The following is a 17516-nucleotide window of genomic DNA, read 5'->3' as shown; positions in this document are numbered from 1 at the left end:
GTACTGGTAAAAATGTTCAGAAGAGCCTATGTAAGGACTTGTGATGCCATTACTGCATATACAACTGGAGATTTAATTTGGTAGCACAAAAGCAAGCAGACTTCAAATAGAGAGGTCTTAATGAGCCTTCTCTGAGTATTGATGGGTTCCTCAATCCTCTGTCATGATAACAACCAACAGCTACAGTAGAAATGAAAATTGTCCAAGCAGAACTGGGTCATTAAACAGGTGTTTCAAAGAAAACAATTCTCCAGACCATCAGCAGAGGAAAGACCATGTATGAGCCACAGCTGCTCCCTGATGATGATTTCCTGCCAGGTATATAAACATCCCCCGCACTCACACACGCGTTCACACTGAGTAAAGCACCACCGGCCCCCAGCCACACAGAGAGCAACATTTTATACAGAGAAAAGAAATCTGGGAGTAAGTGTTGCCAAAAAGCAATTAAGACATTCACACAATGACATTGAAATCAATGGATGCTGTTACTGTTTTGCAAAATGAAAGAGACCCGAACTGTCACCAAATGACAATTAAAGATGCACAGCTGGGACCGGTGGGGCACCGCTGCAGTTCGATGACTTTAAGCAGTTGCATAAAACAAGAAAGCATATTTAACCTGGCTGAGATCTTTGAGATAAAATGCAAGTGGAACAATAACGGGAAAGCCGACAGCAAGGGGTGCTAGAATAATATATTACAGCTGTTAAACCTAGTGCTTTCCTGAAAGGAAAAAGAATTGCAATAAAAACAAACTGTATTTTATGCTCCTAACAATGAAACAGCATTTTGCTTCTTCAAATCTGAATTTTATTGGCCTCAGAGGATTCTGTGTTCCTAAAGATTAGCCTTCCCATGGGAAATGAAAAAAAAAGTCAAAATATTAGTTCCCCTAGCATGAAGTCATTCTTTTGAGCATGTTTCCTTAGCAGCCTTGCATGGCACAGCTTGTGAAACTGTCGTGCATTTCTTCCCACTCAAGACTTTTAAAAAATAACTTTGAATTCCAGAAAGCCCAAACAGGAATTACTCCAAGCTGGGTTTCCTTTGCAAGCACCACAAGCTAATCTTGCTGCTTAGTCCACAGCGGCAAAACAAAAACATTTTACTTCAGATTGACGGCCAAATGGCAGAAACATCTAAAAAAAGTAAGACTTCAAGCTGCGTCAGCAAAGCAGGACTTTGATTCCTATTCTTGATTAGAGACTCCTTCGGCCAAGATGCTTTGAGTTAGAACAATATACAGTAGCTTTGATTTTCAAAGCTTTGGAAGCACATTATACATTTGACTTAATATAAACTCAGTTTGCAGTGACCTTTGCCAGCAGTATAAAAATAATGGAAACTTGTTTACCTGCTCCCTAACCACTCCCTCAGACTACAGATGCCCTTCATCTTGTTGGACTTAGCCAGTGCATAAATGTGGTGCCCACATGTCTAAATCCAGATTGTTTTAAAGGTAGTTAAAAGTTAGTTAAATTCCCAGGGAATTCGACTGTAAAATAATTAATGCTCTACTTAAATGCCACCTTCAAATCTTTCAACATCATTCTGCTCCCAAATGCTGAATGAAAAAGTAAGCAACTATGAACACTGAGCCTGAAGTACACTGCTGAAAGGGTGAATACAGGAGATTTTATAAAAAGTAGCAGCTCCACAAACAATGTGAGATAAAAATCTTTCACAAAGTCAGTACAGTAACAGAAAAGGAAAAGCAATAAAACCTGCACAATCAGCCACATTTTTGCTACATGATTTCCCTAGGAGTTCTTTCAATTTGAATGCAGTGCACCTGTTGTTACCTTATAGTATTTGTGGAGGAACAAAATTATAAAGCTCAAGAGCCTGGACAGAATTTCTGCCAGCAAGACCTAAAGGTCCTTCTTGTCTCAATGAATGAACTTTATAAAATTTCCTTCCTCCTTTCACCTGGTTCATCATAAAGTTCCTCATTTCTGTACAAGTATCCCCTTCCCTCTTCAGTGGATGTTTGCCTGCATTGCAGACAAGGTTCATACAGTCACCCCACTTTTAATTTTCTCAGCAAAGAATGATTCACTCCATTTCTTGGGCATGTTTTCTTACATCACTGAGCTTTATAAAACACAGCAGCAATGCCAGCAGCACCTTACCTTGTGAAAATGAAGTTCTTCACGTGCCCACACAAACCATGGCCCCACCTGCCACTGTGGCACTGGTTCACTCAAAAAAGCTCCAAACAAATCCTCTGAATTTCGGTGGAGTTCAGCTAATGTGCTGCTTTGCAAGCATGATTTTATCTATACGATTTTCCCAGTTAAATAAAACTGTAGCCCCTCTTCAAGAAAATAGAAAAATATTCCCAACATGAACACCCTTGGAATAAAGACTCAGTAATCATTCTAAAGGTCTACAGGAAGTCACAGGGTCACAATCAAAACAGCTGTTATGCCCTGCATGAAAATGTAATATAAAAGATATCTTAGCATGAAAAGGTTAAGTCTGGTGTAAAATACAGACTGCAGTGTAGAAGTACTAATTATCTCCACACTACTCAAGGGGGAAGTCATTAAATTTGTAAAAATTCATAGGCTTTGCTGGGTTCAAACCCAATAATTTTACAAATTACTGTACTGGTTTTGAGTCAATTGAATCTGACAAAACTTGTGATCTCAAATTTTACTGGACCACCTGTAAGAATACATAATACAATCACACCACCTACCTATTCCTTTAACAAGGTGCACAAAGTCATTCTCAATCAAAGAGAATAAACCAGAACAGATTAAATATTCACATTCATTGCTCAGATGATGCGATAAAATGGAAATTCAGTTTAAGGTTAAAGACTTGTACAGCCACAAGTATTGACACTATTCCATTGAATTCACTACAATGTCATATTTGTCAAAAGCTGGGCTATCTTGGAAAGGTTTGTCAAAACCCAAAATTTCAAGATGCCAATTAAACCTTGCAAAGCAAAGAATGATTTTAGTACCACTGTCTGGAAAGACAGACTGTCTCCACTGCAACCCTGAGTACATCCTGGTGTTTCAGAGGAACAGATAACCCAGCAGGAAAAATCTTCACACAACAGCATGCATTATCTCATAACAGTGGAGTCAGAAAAGCATCCTGCTCACATATTAACCCAACTGTCCCGTCTCTGTATTGGTGTTTTAGTTTGTATCACAGGGGCACTTATTTTAAACGTTTCCAACCACATCTTGCTACAAACCATGCAGCAGAGTGCCCAACCCAAGTACCTTCTGTATGAAACTGAAGATACGCCCTCAGAACACACCTACTGCACTCCCAGCACTAAGGGGCACTCAGGCCACTGCTCTCTCAGAGCCAGTCTGAAACATCTCCACTTCTCCTTTCAGGATTGTCTGAACCCTTGTTACAAACCGTGTTGCTTAAACCTGCCCTACTGGGTGCCCTGCTGTGCTAAGATGAAGCCAAGAACAGCCACATTCTTAGCAAGTGGAACTGGCAAAGCACATCAGACTTCAGTGAAAAATTCCCACCTCACACCTGAAGTGTGAGATGGGAAGATTAGGTCCTTGGCCAATATCATTCACCCCTCTTCAGTCTGAAATTACTTTGTATTTGGCTTTAACATTGTATGGGTTGCTCTGTTCTCATGATCAAGAGTTAGACCTACTCTTCTCTTCAGCCTCTCCCTCTCCTTCAGCGTCAGGGTGTCAGCCTTGGCAATCACAGGGACAATGTTGACTTTTCCATGAAGAGCCTTCATGAACTCTACATCTAATGGCTTCAGTCTGCAAACAAGCAGGGGGGAAAAAAAAGATTTAAAATAAGCATGAGGTCTTGTGTCATTTGTTTCGTAACAGACTAAATGTATTAAAAATTATTTATTTCAAGTGTCCACATAAACAGTATTTTCATAATAAATTAAGCCATATTATTTCATAAAAAATTAAGCATTAAGCAAGCTTTTATCAACTTGGTTGTGCAAAGTTATAATTAGAATTGCCACTATACAATGAAGAGGATGGGTGATAAACAATGCAGCGCTGACTGCCTTGAAACAATATTAAATGCCAAAGAGGACAAAGTAAAGGAGAGCACTAATCTCCAAAGTCTGTTTTAATTGCACTGCCTAACTGACAGGTTGGTAACTCAATTAACATTACTGCTAAGTTACCAGTTCAAGTAATGAACAAGATTTATGAACTGTTATGAAGGTACATCTCCCTGAAACACAAAAGCTTGAGCTTTTTCTTACCCATGGCCAAAAGGAGAGATGAAGTAGAAGCAGCAGTGGACTCTGTTGTCAATGATGTGGCGTCTGTTCAGACCACTCTCATCATGTAGGTATCGCTCAAACTGGTTGTCGATGTAGTGGATAATTGTTTTGAAGCTGTGGTATGGGAGGGGGGAGAAAGAGAGGCATCTTACATCAGCTTTAAATAATAAGGAAAGAATCATGAAAAAGATAAGAACAGAAGGAGAAACACACTTATTAAAAACACCACTGTTACAAAAAATTCAACTTCCTAGCATTTTATCTAGTACTGAGGAAAAATATTTTGATAATGCACAAGGGTGTTTTCTTAACAACCACCAAGTGTCAACTTATGCCTAGAGCCAATTTCAAGTGTTACCCTGTTCACTGGATAAAAAGTTCAAGTGCAAGCTCAGAAAAAAAGTGCTGAGACAACACAGGAACAAAAGATTGAGGATTTTTCTGCCTTTTTTTCTGGGGGTAGGGGCTGAGGATTTGTTTTTAAACCGGTTGACAAATGACATATCCCGGATATCCTCTTGATTTACAATCCTGACCCTAAAGCCAGGTTTCTACAGTTACCTATGAAAATTCTGGTATTCTAGTCTGTTTGAATTAAGTATAAATACATTTGCAAGTCATGCACTCAAGCATCACATGATTTATTAAGCTATTTTTGTTACCTCACAGAATTCTTTTCTGTTGGCAAAGAAAAATAATTCCTACTTAGTTCAAGACAATTTAAAATATTCCTACAAAGAAGTAAATGAGCACAAAATCTGATCACGTAGAATAATCAGATACAGGGAGTAGTGACTAGAGAGAGAAAAGAAAACACAGTGCATAACTAAGATGGTTTAAACTGTTCCAGAGCATGCAGACACCTGCAAACGCCATTAATATAAAAGGACTCTTTATATGACGTACTGCAGGGGAAGGGAAATGAGCAGCTGACGTGGATAGGGTTAGGCAGATGATTGTGTATTGTGAACATGTCTTAAACTACTTGAGAAAAAACTAAGCAGAAAGCTTAACTTGAGAAATAGGAACATCCCTATTTCTTTTGCTGAGAAAGCACGAAGTTGATGAGATACATTTAAGGAGGAAACGGCAGATAACAGAAAAGAAAATTAATAATTTGGAAAATGAACAGAGTATGCTGGCAAACAGTGCAATAGGCAGCAACATTTGACCCAGGGCTGCATGGCTGCAAAGGAGATAATGAAAGAAAGTAACAATGATGGAAGAGATTCTGGAGGGAATTTGATTCTCCAAAGCTAAGTAAGCTTTTGGATTGAAAAGGAATAAATCCACAGTAGAATATATATACACACATTTACATCATTGCAAGATTTGGCTGTTCTAAGTCATATTACAGAAGACAACAAAGCAAAAGATGGAATTTATTGGGTTTTGACCTTGGTGCTACTCATTAGGAAACTGCATCTTAATACCTAAACATGCCAAAACACATCAATATCATTTTTGTTTCTGTTAATCTTCAATACTTCTCTTAGCTGGTAAAAGGTAACAAGACTGAAGACATACAAATATTAGGACAGAAACCAAACACTAACAATGGGAAAGAACTATCACACATTTCTCTGGCAATGTAATTAGTTTACGTGCAGTTTCCTAGGTCTAACAGCTACAATTTTCCCTATAAATAAGGTGTGAGTGTCCTGTACCTCCTGATTTCCGGGAAACACCTGGCTTACACCACAGTGCTGTCATTGCTTAGGAGATAGCACATCCTGTATTGTAACAGCAAACAACACAAACACTGCATTTAAGCCCACTGGGGGAAAATGAATATTACAAGCTGCCAAAACCCACAAAATCTAACCTTAGTCAGTTTTAAAAAAAAAAAAAAGAAAAGAATTTAGCAGCAGCCAAAGAGCAGCAATCAAAGAATGACCTGTGGCACCACAAGCAAGATGAAATCAAGAGTGTGATCAGCAACATCTAACAAGTTCACCTGTAGTCTGTTTTTCTCAACCACTTTTTTGAGGCCAGATATCAAAGCAAATCTAAGCATCAAGCAATTTTTTTCCTCCCCTGATTAGATCCCCTCTCTTCTCATGAAAGATGTTATTTTAAGGACATGCTTCTCTCATGATCCCGATGTACTTACACAGGGAAAGATGCTGAATGCGTCAAACCTCCCACTATAAAGAATTTTGCTGTTCTCCAAACCCCTAAACTGATGCCACGAGCAATCCTAGGGGTGGGTCTGATTCTAGAATACAGAACTCCATCCAGCACTAAAGCTTCCCACAGAATCTTAAAGAAAATCACCATGGTTAACTGTGCTTCACCTCCACCCTTCTTTTCATAGTGTTTTAAGTACAGCATCCAGAAAACAAGAATTACACTACTTCAGAAAATGTGTTGTGCTTAATCTATAAGAAGTAATTTCCCAATCCAACAACTGCTGCTTTTCCAGTCCAGTAGACCTCCTGGACACACTCCTAGCACAAAATCCTTATCAGTCCTTTTTCTTTGACACAAAATGATAAAAATTTACCTCAGCTCCCATCCATGAAAGTCAAACTAAAATTTAGCCCTTTCATCAATGCACAGAGATTAAAAGCCATTAGGGAACCTACTCAGCAGAAAGATATTTGAAACACTCCCAGCCACCGCTGCCTCCTAGAGACACCATGCCAGTCTGATTTATCTGTGTTCAAAAAAGAGCCTTAGTAAAATCTGTCACCTCGAAAAACAAATAGTCTGCACAAATTGCAGCCTTCCCATAAAAGAGGCTTTATAAAGCTTGGATCATCATCAGCACTAGCTACTGCTGAACCTTGACTGCAGTAAATGCTCCTGAACACAAACATAAGTTCAAGAACATGAACTTGCTCCTTCCTCTGAACTACCAAGGAAGGAAGGTGGTTGCACTGGGTTAGTCTTTACTACAGTTCAAAACAAAGAGTCTGTCCATCCAAGTCCCTGAGACATCCTGTAAAGATTAACAGACTTTGTCAAAATGACACTTGCCATGGCTGAAAGGCTTTTCATGTGACGTAAGTAGACAAAAGAGACACCATGAACTGCATCTTTTTATTTTGTAAGATGTAAGCACTATTTGTTCCTGTAGCGTATTCGATGTTTCAGATTTGTCACAGAAAATCACATATAAATTGTTCTACTCAGGTCTGAATCACCATGGAATGATTCTATTCAGAATACCTCCAGAAAGAAAGGGGAAAATCCGAACACGTAGGTCTCTAAGAAACATCTGAGCAGAATAAACAAAGGCCATTAGAACACAATCAACAGGAAGAGCTCTCTATAACACAATGCACAGGCTGCAGAGCTCTCAGCTCCAGCGGAAGGAAGCTCTAGTCAACAGTGCACAAAATAAGCAAGACCATGATGCAGCCCAGAAAGATGCCTTTGTGTTATTCCAAAGGTTCCATTTTTTTCAACTTACTAAAGTAGGAAAAGTGGGAGGAAAATAAGAATCTCACTAGAGCTTCACTTTCAGACTTTCATTTAGTGTATTCCAGAACTTCACTGCCTTCACTTTGACTGTGTTCCTACATCTACACCACAGAAAGGAGAAAAACTGTCTGATAATAGGAACACTGCAGATACATCATTCTGTCAATGAAAGACTGCAAAACTATCTATTAGCATTATATGTGTTTATTTTATCTGCTATTTATCTCTTTCCTGGTCTTTAACTTAGAGTGAAGGACTCAAATCAACCTGTATTAGCTTTATGAATTAAGAAAAATAAATAAGAATAATTAAAATAATTATAAAATTATTTAAATTTAAATTTAAAATAATTAAAAATGAAGAAAAATAAATATTGTCAGCACTTCTTAGAAGACAACCATGTGAAAATTCAAAGTTTAGAAGCATCCCAGTAAGGATATCTCATCTTTATTTGAAAAAATTTATCAGCTTTCCACAGTTAAAGAGAATTACCTGAATGCGATTATTTGGAAATTACATTTATGAACTTAGTAATTCTAACTTTGTTACAAATTTACCTGTTCCTTTCTAGCTGCTTTATAAATTTCTTTCCTCATAATCACTATGCTAAAGCAATTATGTGTATTTTCCAGTGTACCTGCTGACAATTATTTCATCCATTAAAGACTGTCAGTGGTATTTAGGCCAGAGAGAGCCAAGTGGTAACTTCATCATAAAAAAACACCAATTCTACCCAAATTGCTGGTAGTACATATAGAGGACAGGGAATGAAAAGAACTGTCTTAAAAACATGGAAACTACATGGGCCAGAGACACAGAAAGTCAAAGACAAAAAGTTTCCCCCCACCAGAATTTTGTCCCACTGGAATGGCCATAGAGACAAAAAGCTGACTGCAGTGCTCAGAGAAACTCTTTGAAGGAGAGGCTGTTAATTTTGAGGCAGAGTCATAGACACAGCCAACAAAACTTTTAAAAACATCAAAAGCGATTAGAAAATTGAAGCTGGGAGTTGTAGGAAGTACCAGACCCACTAGAACAGTACTTGTGTAAGACACACACTTCATGAACAAAGCAGCATTTACACACATACCAGTCCTGGCTGTTAATGGCATCTCCATATCCTGGTGTGTCAACTACAGTTAAACGCAGCTTCACCCCTCGCTCCTCTATCTCTACTGTAGAAGCTTCGATTTGAACTGTTCTCTCTATTTTCTCTAAAATAAAGGAACATTGGGATTGTTATTTGCCTATCAATTCCTGCAGAGACCCCCACAGCAGAGCGCAAGACAGGAGGAACTGCAAGCTCAAGTGTGTTGTAACCGGCATGACATAAAATAGTTTATCAAAATACACAAAGTAGTAAGCAGAATTTAACATCACGTTTTGGTAAGTAAACAAGAAACAATGAACTAAACCATGGATTTATTTATGACAATATGCAAAAATAAAATCCAAATACTCAAGAGATTCTTTGTCAAAGGGTTATTTACACCTCTAATAGGGATTTAAGCCACTACAGACAAAAAGCAGTAAGAAGAAATGGGGATTAGAGCAAAAACACATTTAGGTATATTGATACCTAAAAGGTTTGGGAGCTGGCTCTTTTCAATAGCTACTGATAAAGAAACAAAGGATGTCTTGAAACAGAAATCTAAATTAGAAAATGACAGCTCAACAAAACACAATTTAGAAAATTTAAATACAGCATGACAAAGTGGTGTAATGAGTGAAGAATGAAGCAATATTAACTGAAAGAACATGAAATTTTATAGGGTGGAGTGTGACAGAGGAACTGCAAAACCACAATTACCTGCAGCTCCAGGAATATAACGTTCTGGATAAAGATCAGTCAGGAACAGACTGTTAATTAAAGTGGATTTTCCTAAGCCAGACTCACCTACAAACAAAATAATTCAGGTTATTAAGTATATACACTTTTTATTCCAAGATTTTTAAAGCACCTTGTCTTTCTCCCCGCCCGCATTATGGAGGAAAAATAATTTGTTCATCAGGATCCACCCTAGCTTTTGATATAAAAACATCAAAGGTTCAGCTAAGCACTCTGAAAACACCGGAAAAACAAGTCGCCAGTGTTTTCATAAATGTTACATGAAAATTGTAAGTTTACTGTAATAGATGTCATAATAAAAGCTGAAAGGTCATACAGCACTTGGACTATAGATCTAGAGATAGTTCAGTTACTTGAGGGAAATTACAGCTTTTTTCATTTAAGCTTACAAAACCAGGAGCTGTAACTCTCCTGCTGAAAATTTCTGAGAGCTTGAAGGTTTTCCTAAGCTAGAAATTGAACCTGGAACATTGCTGGGAAGATGAATGAATTAGCAATCCCAAACTAATAGTCAAGTTTTACACCCTTACAGTTAAGCCCATATAGGTTGTATGAAACTGAAAATCATAAAGCAAATTATTCAAAATTCACCTGAGAAGTTTAATAATTCTGTAACTTCAAATGATACAAATTTTGTCCTACATCTAAGTAATGAAGTTAAATATGTAAATTTAACTACTAAATCTGAGTTTCAAAAAAAAAATCACTTGTTTCCTAACTCAAGGAATCGAAGGAGCCAGTATTTAGACCAACTGGCTGTCTTATTTTAGATGCTACTAACCTGATGTTAGAGATGAAAAACTTATCTGTATTTCTCATCACAAACTACATGACACAAGAACTCCACAATTATCACAAATTACCTATTTATCTTACAAACACTGCTGAATACTGTCACCAAGTAATCCCAAATGGTACTACAGAGCACATGTTCATTTTTCACTAACTGCTACAAAAGGGTGACAGTACTGTGGACTCCCTTTGCCCTTGCACACCTTTAAACTGATTAAATGTAAACATAATGCAACACTTGGAAGAGCTTGGTGCCTAAAGGACTCTCCATCAAAGAGATTCAGGGGTGCTCATGGACAGAACAGGAGAATTACAGGTTTATCTCTGACATCAGAGTGAGTCAGTACAGAACAGCAGAAAACAACAGCAGCATCTCCATTTCAACAGCAAGATACTCACCATGGGCAGTCATGCCTTCAACGGGGAAACCAGAGTGAAAGAAAGATTAATCAACCACCCCTGTCATCTGACCATGAATTAGGAATGCAAAAATGTCCTGTTGGCTCCAAGTCATCATTTTTATTCACTACAAATACTCCCTCCTACTAAACATGACTAAATAGTAACAGATGTAATTAAAAAGTGTACAGAGGTTCAAAGCTTTCTCTACTGGGTAAGTCAATTGCTAAGTAGGAAGATGTATGCATCCATGTGAAAGAAATGTTGTTGTTGTATAACAGTCAAAAATACTTAAAGAACTCACTTACCAACCACCATGAGTGTGAATTCAAATCCCTTCTTCACAGATTTCCTGTGAACCTGGTTGGGCAGATTAGCAAACCCCACATAGCCTGCTGAGTCGGAAAACTGACAAGAAAACAAAAGTTGAATATAAATGAGATCCCTTTTCCCCAAAAAAGCTGAAAAAGAGTTTACTTGTTTCTACACAATAAAGTGCAAGGGTATAAAAAGCACAAGAAAGAATAGAGATTGAAAGAATTTTTGCTGCAATTGCAAGGCATAGACCTTGAAAGGGCTCATTTACCAAGCAGGCTGATATAAATAGAAATCAGATAAGTACCTTGAGCTACACAAACAAAAGTCTCCCCTTGGATAACATAAAAATTAAAATCTGCAAGCTTGCAAGAACACACTATTATTAATCTTTAATAAATAAATACAGCACAAAAAAAAATTCTGTTCAAATTTGGTGTCTGCTGCTACAGTCTTCTATAAAAATAATGGATATGCTTACAGGTAAAAACCAAGAACATTGTACTAATGGGGGGATTACTGAGATACAATCACACAGAGATGGATCTTTTGCTCGCTAAATTATTCACCTATCTTCACAATCTTTAACTTCCAACACAAAAGCAGGAAAAAGAAACACGCCTGAAAAACTTATCAAAGAGACAGGGCTATAAACAGGGCAGTCTGCTCCACCATCTGTTACCCTTGACTGAAAATCTAACAGGAGCCTAAATAAGAACTGCAGCCACCTGATTTAGGGACCTATGGGCTACCTGGAAGCAGATGTCTTCTTCACAGATGAGTTTATGATGAGAACAGGTTTTTTACAACGCCATACACTTCCAGCAGCGTGGGGGGATACATGGGAAATCACTTAAAAGGTAATTATTTATTTGCTAACAACCCTTTTAAAGCCCATCCAGGTGGGCAAAACCATTAGAAATGAAGGTTTGTCATGAAATTTCCATAGGTGAAGGTACAATTTTAACTTTGTAAGCAGAGACTGAATGTCTGGTGAACACCAGAAAGTCTGTCACTAGGATCACATACAACCTCAATTTCTACTAAGCAGTTCCTTTTAAGAAACACATCTGAAGCAATAATTCATTCACAATCTCAGCACTGCAGTAAAACTACATATGTTTTCAGAAGCTGAACAGAGTCTAAACAAAATTTTGGCTACGCAGCCATCTCTTTACCTTCACTTTTTCACCTGACTGAGACATGTTTCTTCACTTCAAGTTTCAGACACTGGAAGAAAAAAAGCCATAGTGCATGTCAGCTGACTTGAAGATCACATTACTTTTAATTTTGAACTGATAAACTGCATGTAATAATCACATTTTATCCTAGTAGAATGAAATGTCACATACTCAAGGATTACCAGAACAAACAAGCCATAATCAAAATGTCTTCCTTCTTAAATAAATCACAGGAGTACTTCATTTAAATACTTTAAAATTTTAACACAGAAATATTCCTTTAAAATGCAAAATATTAAAATTTAGTATCATAACAACTTTCACCCATCCTGTCTTTATAGAAGGATGGTTCACAGATAGGTGAATGTAATGCAAATGTTGTCCAAACATTACATTTGAGAATTATTACCACATCCAAAACTTCTCATGAGAACAGGACACCTACATGATTCCCAGTAAGGGTCAGAACATTATTTTCAGTGACTTCAAAGTGCTGCTGCTGGATAGGACACTACACTTGGCTAACCCATGCCAAACACAAGAATTCATGCCAGTGTGAAGGACTATCAAAAGAGATTTGTTCTTCAGTTTCAGACACCCAGAACAGCTGGACTTTGGCAAGCCCTTATCTCTTTACTCAAGGATGTTAGCTGTGCTATAGATTAGTTATCAGGGCAATAGCAAGGCCCTTTCATTTAGAGCAGCCCCAGAGCAGGGACGGGAAACGCAGAAGCGGCAGGAGCACTTCACAGCTTGCTTTGTTGACAACGCAGCTCTTGGCCTGGGAAAGCAGGGAAGTGACCTATGCAGGCACCTGTGTGTTCAGACTTTCCTGTTGGGTAGCACAAGTCATTTTAGCAGGATACAGTCCAGTTTCTGACACTGGCAGTTTGACAGTCAAATCCTGGCAGAGACACACCAAGCTCTGGACTGAAGGAAAAGTCGGAGCTAGCGTAATTGCCGCTTGGAGTTTCAAAGAAAACAGATCTCCAGATCCCATGGTATTTCATTTGCCCCGCAGCAGGCATTTTAAATCCTGGCAGCTCTGCAGGTACCAGCTACCCTATGAGCAAGGAAAGTTGTTTTTTTCCTCCTCCAACTACTTTTCCCCCATACCCAGCTCATTTGGTTACCAATGAAAGTCCAATGCATCCATTGCCAGGAAAATAGGGAGGTCCTGATTCTAATCATCTTCTGTCAGCCTCTAATTGTGTATTCCTCAAAACATTCTGGAAAACATCCCTTAAGAATGGTTTTGAAAACCAGAGCTTGCTTTCCTTTGACCAGCATGCAAAGGCTCATTCCAGCCTCCAGCCAACCATTGTCACAGATCCTTAAAGACACTCACAATCTCCCTGACAGAAGTAACTCATTGCTCTGTTGACATCTTGTTTCTAAGTTTGGAAACCTCTGTTGTCACCTTGTCAATAAAATTAGTAACATAGTTCAAGAGTTTAGAAAAGCTCCTAGTTACTGAGTGCTGATGTAGATATACCTGACCCATTTCTCACAGTAATGCCAGAGAAGTCACCCAGGCCCACTGTCTCTAGATAAAGGAGAGACAGGGGAATGATTCAGGTTTCAATATGCATGGCAAATTCCCTACTCCTGCTTTAAACTGACAGGATAGTCCCATCCCACTTGTAGCATTACTCAAGTTATTTGATTAAAAAGCAGAAGAGTCAAGATTGTTGTCAACTGGTTATGACACATTCAGCTTCAAAATTAGTCTGTCATCTCATAAAGAACATTTCTTTCATAAAACCATGTGTTTCACAAATACAGCTTACAAAACCTGTTTCCTGCAAGGCAAACCACATCACCCTGTGTCTTACTCTGACTGAAAAGTTGCTGTAGCCAAAGCAGCAGCCCAGCTGCTCTGATCACATCATGACTGCAGCTCACACTTCCAGTTAGTAATCTCCCAAGGTCTTTTGTTAAAATAGAAATGTGCCAGCTAAAAGTTACCTCAACAACAACAACAAAACCCACAGAAACGCCTGCTGTTCTACAACACTTGAGGCACCGGGGTTCATTTGGGAGCTCAGTTGCTGAGCCTTGACATTTTGCAATTCCTAATACTGCCCTCATGAGGTTTCCTCGAAAATCATTCCACCAAACAGCTTCCCCGGATGACCATGTGCTGCCTTCCCGAAGCTTTACCACACAGTACAAACCAAAACCTTGGAATTAACAAAATGTTACATCTTCTTACAGCACCAAACAACCACAGCACTCCCAGCACTGCTCACAAGTGGGAGCTTGGCACTGGACCAGTCCCGGCTGCGCATCAGTGGCCACAGAAACGCACAGCTCTGTCTGCACACAGCTGACTCAAACACCAAAACAACGTGAAGCTGAGTCTCTGACAACGCTCTGGGTAGTTCCCACACCTGGAAATTGTAACATCTAATTTCTTGTCAATTGTCCAGAACAAAATGTGTAAAGAACCCCCACAACTAAGGCAAACCAGAGCAAGAGCTGTATCTGTTCTGTTTTCTTTAGATTTTCAAAGTACTCTTTCAATCAGTACGAGATAAGCAAAACAGCACATACAAAACAGTTCAAGGAGAAAGGAATAGATAAGATACATCTGCAACAACTTGCAAAAAGCAGTGAAACTTTATCTGTAAATAATGCTAGGCCCTACTTAGCAGGCCTAGCAGAAAAAAAGGGACAGTGTGCTGCAGCACAGGAATGTCCAAATCTGGTTTTGAACAGCGGATAACAAAACACAGTTTCATTTTGGATTCCAACAAATTCCTATCCTGAACAATAGGATGCTGGCAATGCAAAGGAGCAAAGTGCCACCGAGTTCAGCTGCAGCTGGAACGTGCCATCCCACCGTCCTCTGCTAAGAACAGTGTTCTGGTGAGAGAGAAAGAGAGGGGAAGGAAAATGGGTCATTTCCTTTGTTCCTGTCAGGATGCAAGAAGTAAACTGTGAGGAACAGGCAGACTGGGAGCCTCTTAATAGGAACCAGCACAAAGAAACCACCACTGAACATGTACAAAGAGTGTGTCCATATAAGGATATTAAACAACATTTTTAAATAATCCCTTCAGAGTGACCTTACAACCATCTCCACAAGCAGAACAGCCCTCCTGATTTCTTAAATGAGGCTTCTTTCTTTCCATCAGAGGCTACAGAACTCAGATAAATTTTTTTTTACAGTATTTAATAGCCACAGACAGGAGTAAAGACTTAAAGAGGTTTCCCAGTGCTGGAATTGGTCTCGATGACATCAGCATTCTGAACTTTTCAGAATTAAAGCAGACAGAAACAGCAAGATATGTCTGTAATACAGCAGTATTTGTGGTTTCTCGCTAAAAGAACTACAAAACCCAAGGAAGAAGTGTCAAATATTGAGTCACATCAATAATAATAGAAAAAAAATGCATGATTCTGTGACTCATAGTGCAAACAAGTGTGTGCCATACTTTGTTCCTGGCACATCCTCACCTCCACTGTGGGAAATCCCCTCCCCTCACTCCCTCTAGATCAACAATCCCAGGTGATTTCATTTTTCTTCATTAGAAATATGAATGCACTTCTACACACTAACAATTCTGCTTTACTCTTATTCAGGAAAATGACTGTATCACTTCCAACAAACACGGAATTTACAGAAACTGCGACAACCCTGCTGTGACCTTTGCAGACAGACCACACTAAGTGTGAGCCACTGCTCTGGCTTGGAACTGATGTTCATAGCCCCGTAAGTTCTACAGGCTTCCTTCTGGTATTGTATTTGAACCAAAGAAACGGTACAGGGATTACTGCTGGGAATGCATCAAAATTTGGAACATGCCTGAGACACTACAGCACCCACAAACACAGCAAAAGGAACAAGGACTGAGCAAGAGTTCAAACACCTGAGTGAGCACTATTCTTAAAAGGTCAAGAAAAAGCAATGCACAAACCTAAAGCTCTAATCCTAAATATTTTATTTAAAGTTCCATTTCAACGCTAACATATGATTCTAAACAACTTCCTTTCACACTGTTTTTTTTTTCAATGAATACAGTTACTTGAAACGCACAAAGGAGGCAGTGATACCGTTCTTGTAAACGATCAGTTTTAGGGATGATGTTGTTTCTATGCAAGCAGCTTTTGACAGTATTTTTGCCGAGTTACTGTGTCAAAAAGCACTGTTAAACGGACTTATAATTGTCAAACACAGGGGCTTTTTAAAATTAAAAAGATAAACATATTAGCCACGATCACCCATCAGGAAACAGGCAGCTCTGCCTCACGCCCACAGAGCTTAAGCATAACCGTGTACAGACTGCCAACGCACAGCAAGCTGCTAAGTTTGTATTTAAATCATTCCCAAGTCATGCTTAAGTCTCACGATGCCATGAAGTCTCTGACCCACACGTGAACAACAATTAATGACAAAAATAAAAGAAGGTAAAGCAGGGATTCGGTGTGTTTCCAGAGCAGGTACAGTCGCTCTGTGCCTCCCCCGCCGCACCCCCGGCTCCCAATCCCACGGTGGGAGCTGCTATTTTAAAAACATCCCAGGAATGCCTGGTGGGGACAGCACTTCCTGCTCCATCCTCTCCTCGCATCTCCGGCTACCCCAGCACCGCGGCCTTGTCACAGCTCCAATTAATCCTCGCCTTGCTTTAAAATAAAAAATGAAAGTGTGCGCGAACCGGCCCGACCGCGGCGTCCCGGGGCTCCTGAGCCCGGCTGTGCACTTCTCCCGTCCCCACACGGCGGCTGCACCATCCCCCCGCAGGCGGCGGCGGGAGGCAGCGCCGAGGCCGTGCCCGGCACGGGGGAGCCCCGGCAGCGCTGCGGGGCGGAGGCGCCGCCGCCGCGGGGTAAGCGGCCCCTTCCCGGCGCTCACCTGAGGCCGCGGCCGCTCCCGCCGCCAGGCCGCGATCCGCCGCTCCGCCCCACGGCCCTCCCGCATCCCACCAGCCCCCTCGGCAGAGCGCCCGCCTACCCCGCGCCACTCTATGGTCCGGGCCCTGCCGGAGACAGCAGCGAGAGGCGGTGCCGGGAGCAGCGAGAGGAGGGACGGAGCGTCCTCCGCCCGCCCCGCCGGGCGCGGCCATGGCGGCCCGCGGGCCAGGGCCGCCGCCAAACCGTGTTCAGAAGTGCCACATCTACACTTAATGGTTTGGTTTCTGTTTTCTACCCAAAGATTGTTTCGGGATTGCTCCACTTACAGCGAGTTCTAGCGATACTCCTCAGTGGAAAACCTGGCTGGTGTGATAACCGGGGGGAACTCGAGCTTAAACTTTGTGCTGTTTGACAGCAATGCAGTGTGTAACACCGGCCT

General features: G+C 40.2%; 1 protein-coding gene across 2 annotated transcripts in view; it reads right to left on the bottom strand.

Annotated features, from left to right (window-relative positions):
- LOC136298797 (septin-2) overlaps window positions 1–17155 on the bottom strand; it is a 35195-nt gene extending 18040 nt beyond the window's left edge. For both annotated transcript variants that reach the window (XM_066199803.1, XM_066199802.1), the window contains exons 1-7: window positions 17079–17155; window positions 12218–12269; window positions 11033–11132; window positions 9495–9581; window positions 8775–8898; window positions 4235–4369; window positions 3650–3767 (exon numbers count right to left, since the gene is read on the bottom strand). In XM_066199803.1, the coding sequence (XP_066055900.1) occupies window positions 3650–3767; window positions 4235–4369; window positions 8775–8898; window positions 9495–9581; window positions 11033–11132; window positions 12218–12244 (591 nt within the window). In that variant the 5' untranslated portion in view covers window positions 12245–12269; window positions 17079–17155. The remainder of the gene's footprint in view (window positions 1–3649; window positions 3768–4234; window positions 4370–8774; window positions 8899–9494; window positions 9582–11032; window positions 11133–12217; window positions 12270–17078) is intronic.
- Between the last annotated feature and the right edge of the window lie 361 nt (window positions 17156–17516).

This window comes from Chamaea fasciata, unplaced genomic scaffold (assembly GCF_029207755.1).
Source record: "Chamaea fasciata isolate MVZ Bird 193981 ecotype frontalis unplaced genomic scaffold, bChaFas1.0.hap1 SCAF_18, whole genome shotgun sequence".
Taxonomy (NCBI): domain Eukaryota; kingdom Metazoa; phylum Chordata; class Aves; order Passeriformes; family Sylviidae; genus Chamaea; species Chamaea fasciata.
The sequence above is the reverse complement of the archived record's forward strand: the minus strand, read 5'-3'. Positions and strand labels throughout refer to the sequence as shown.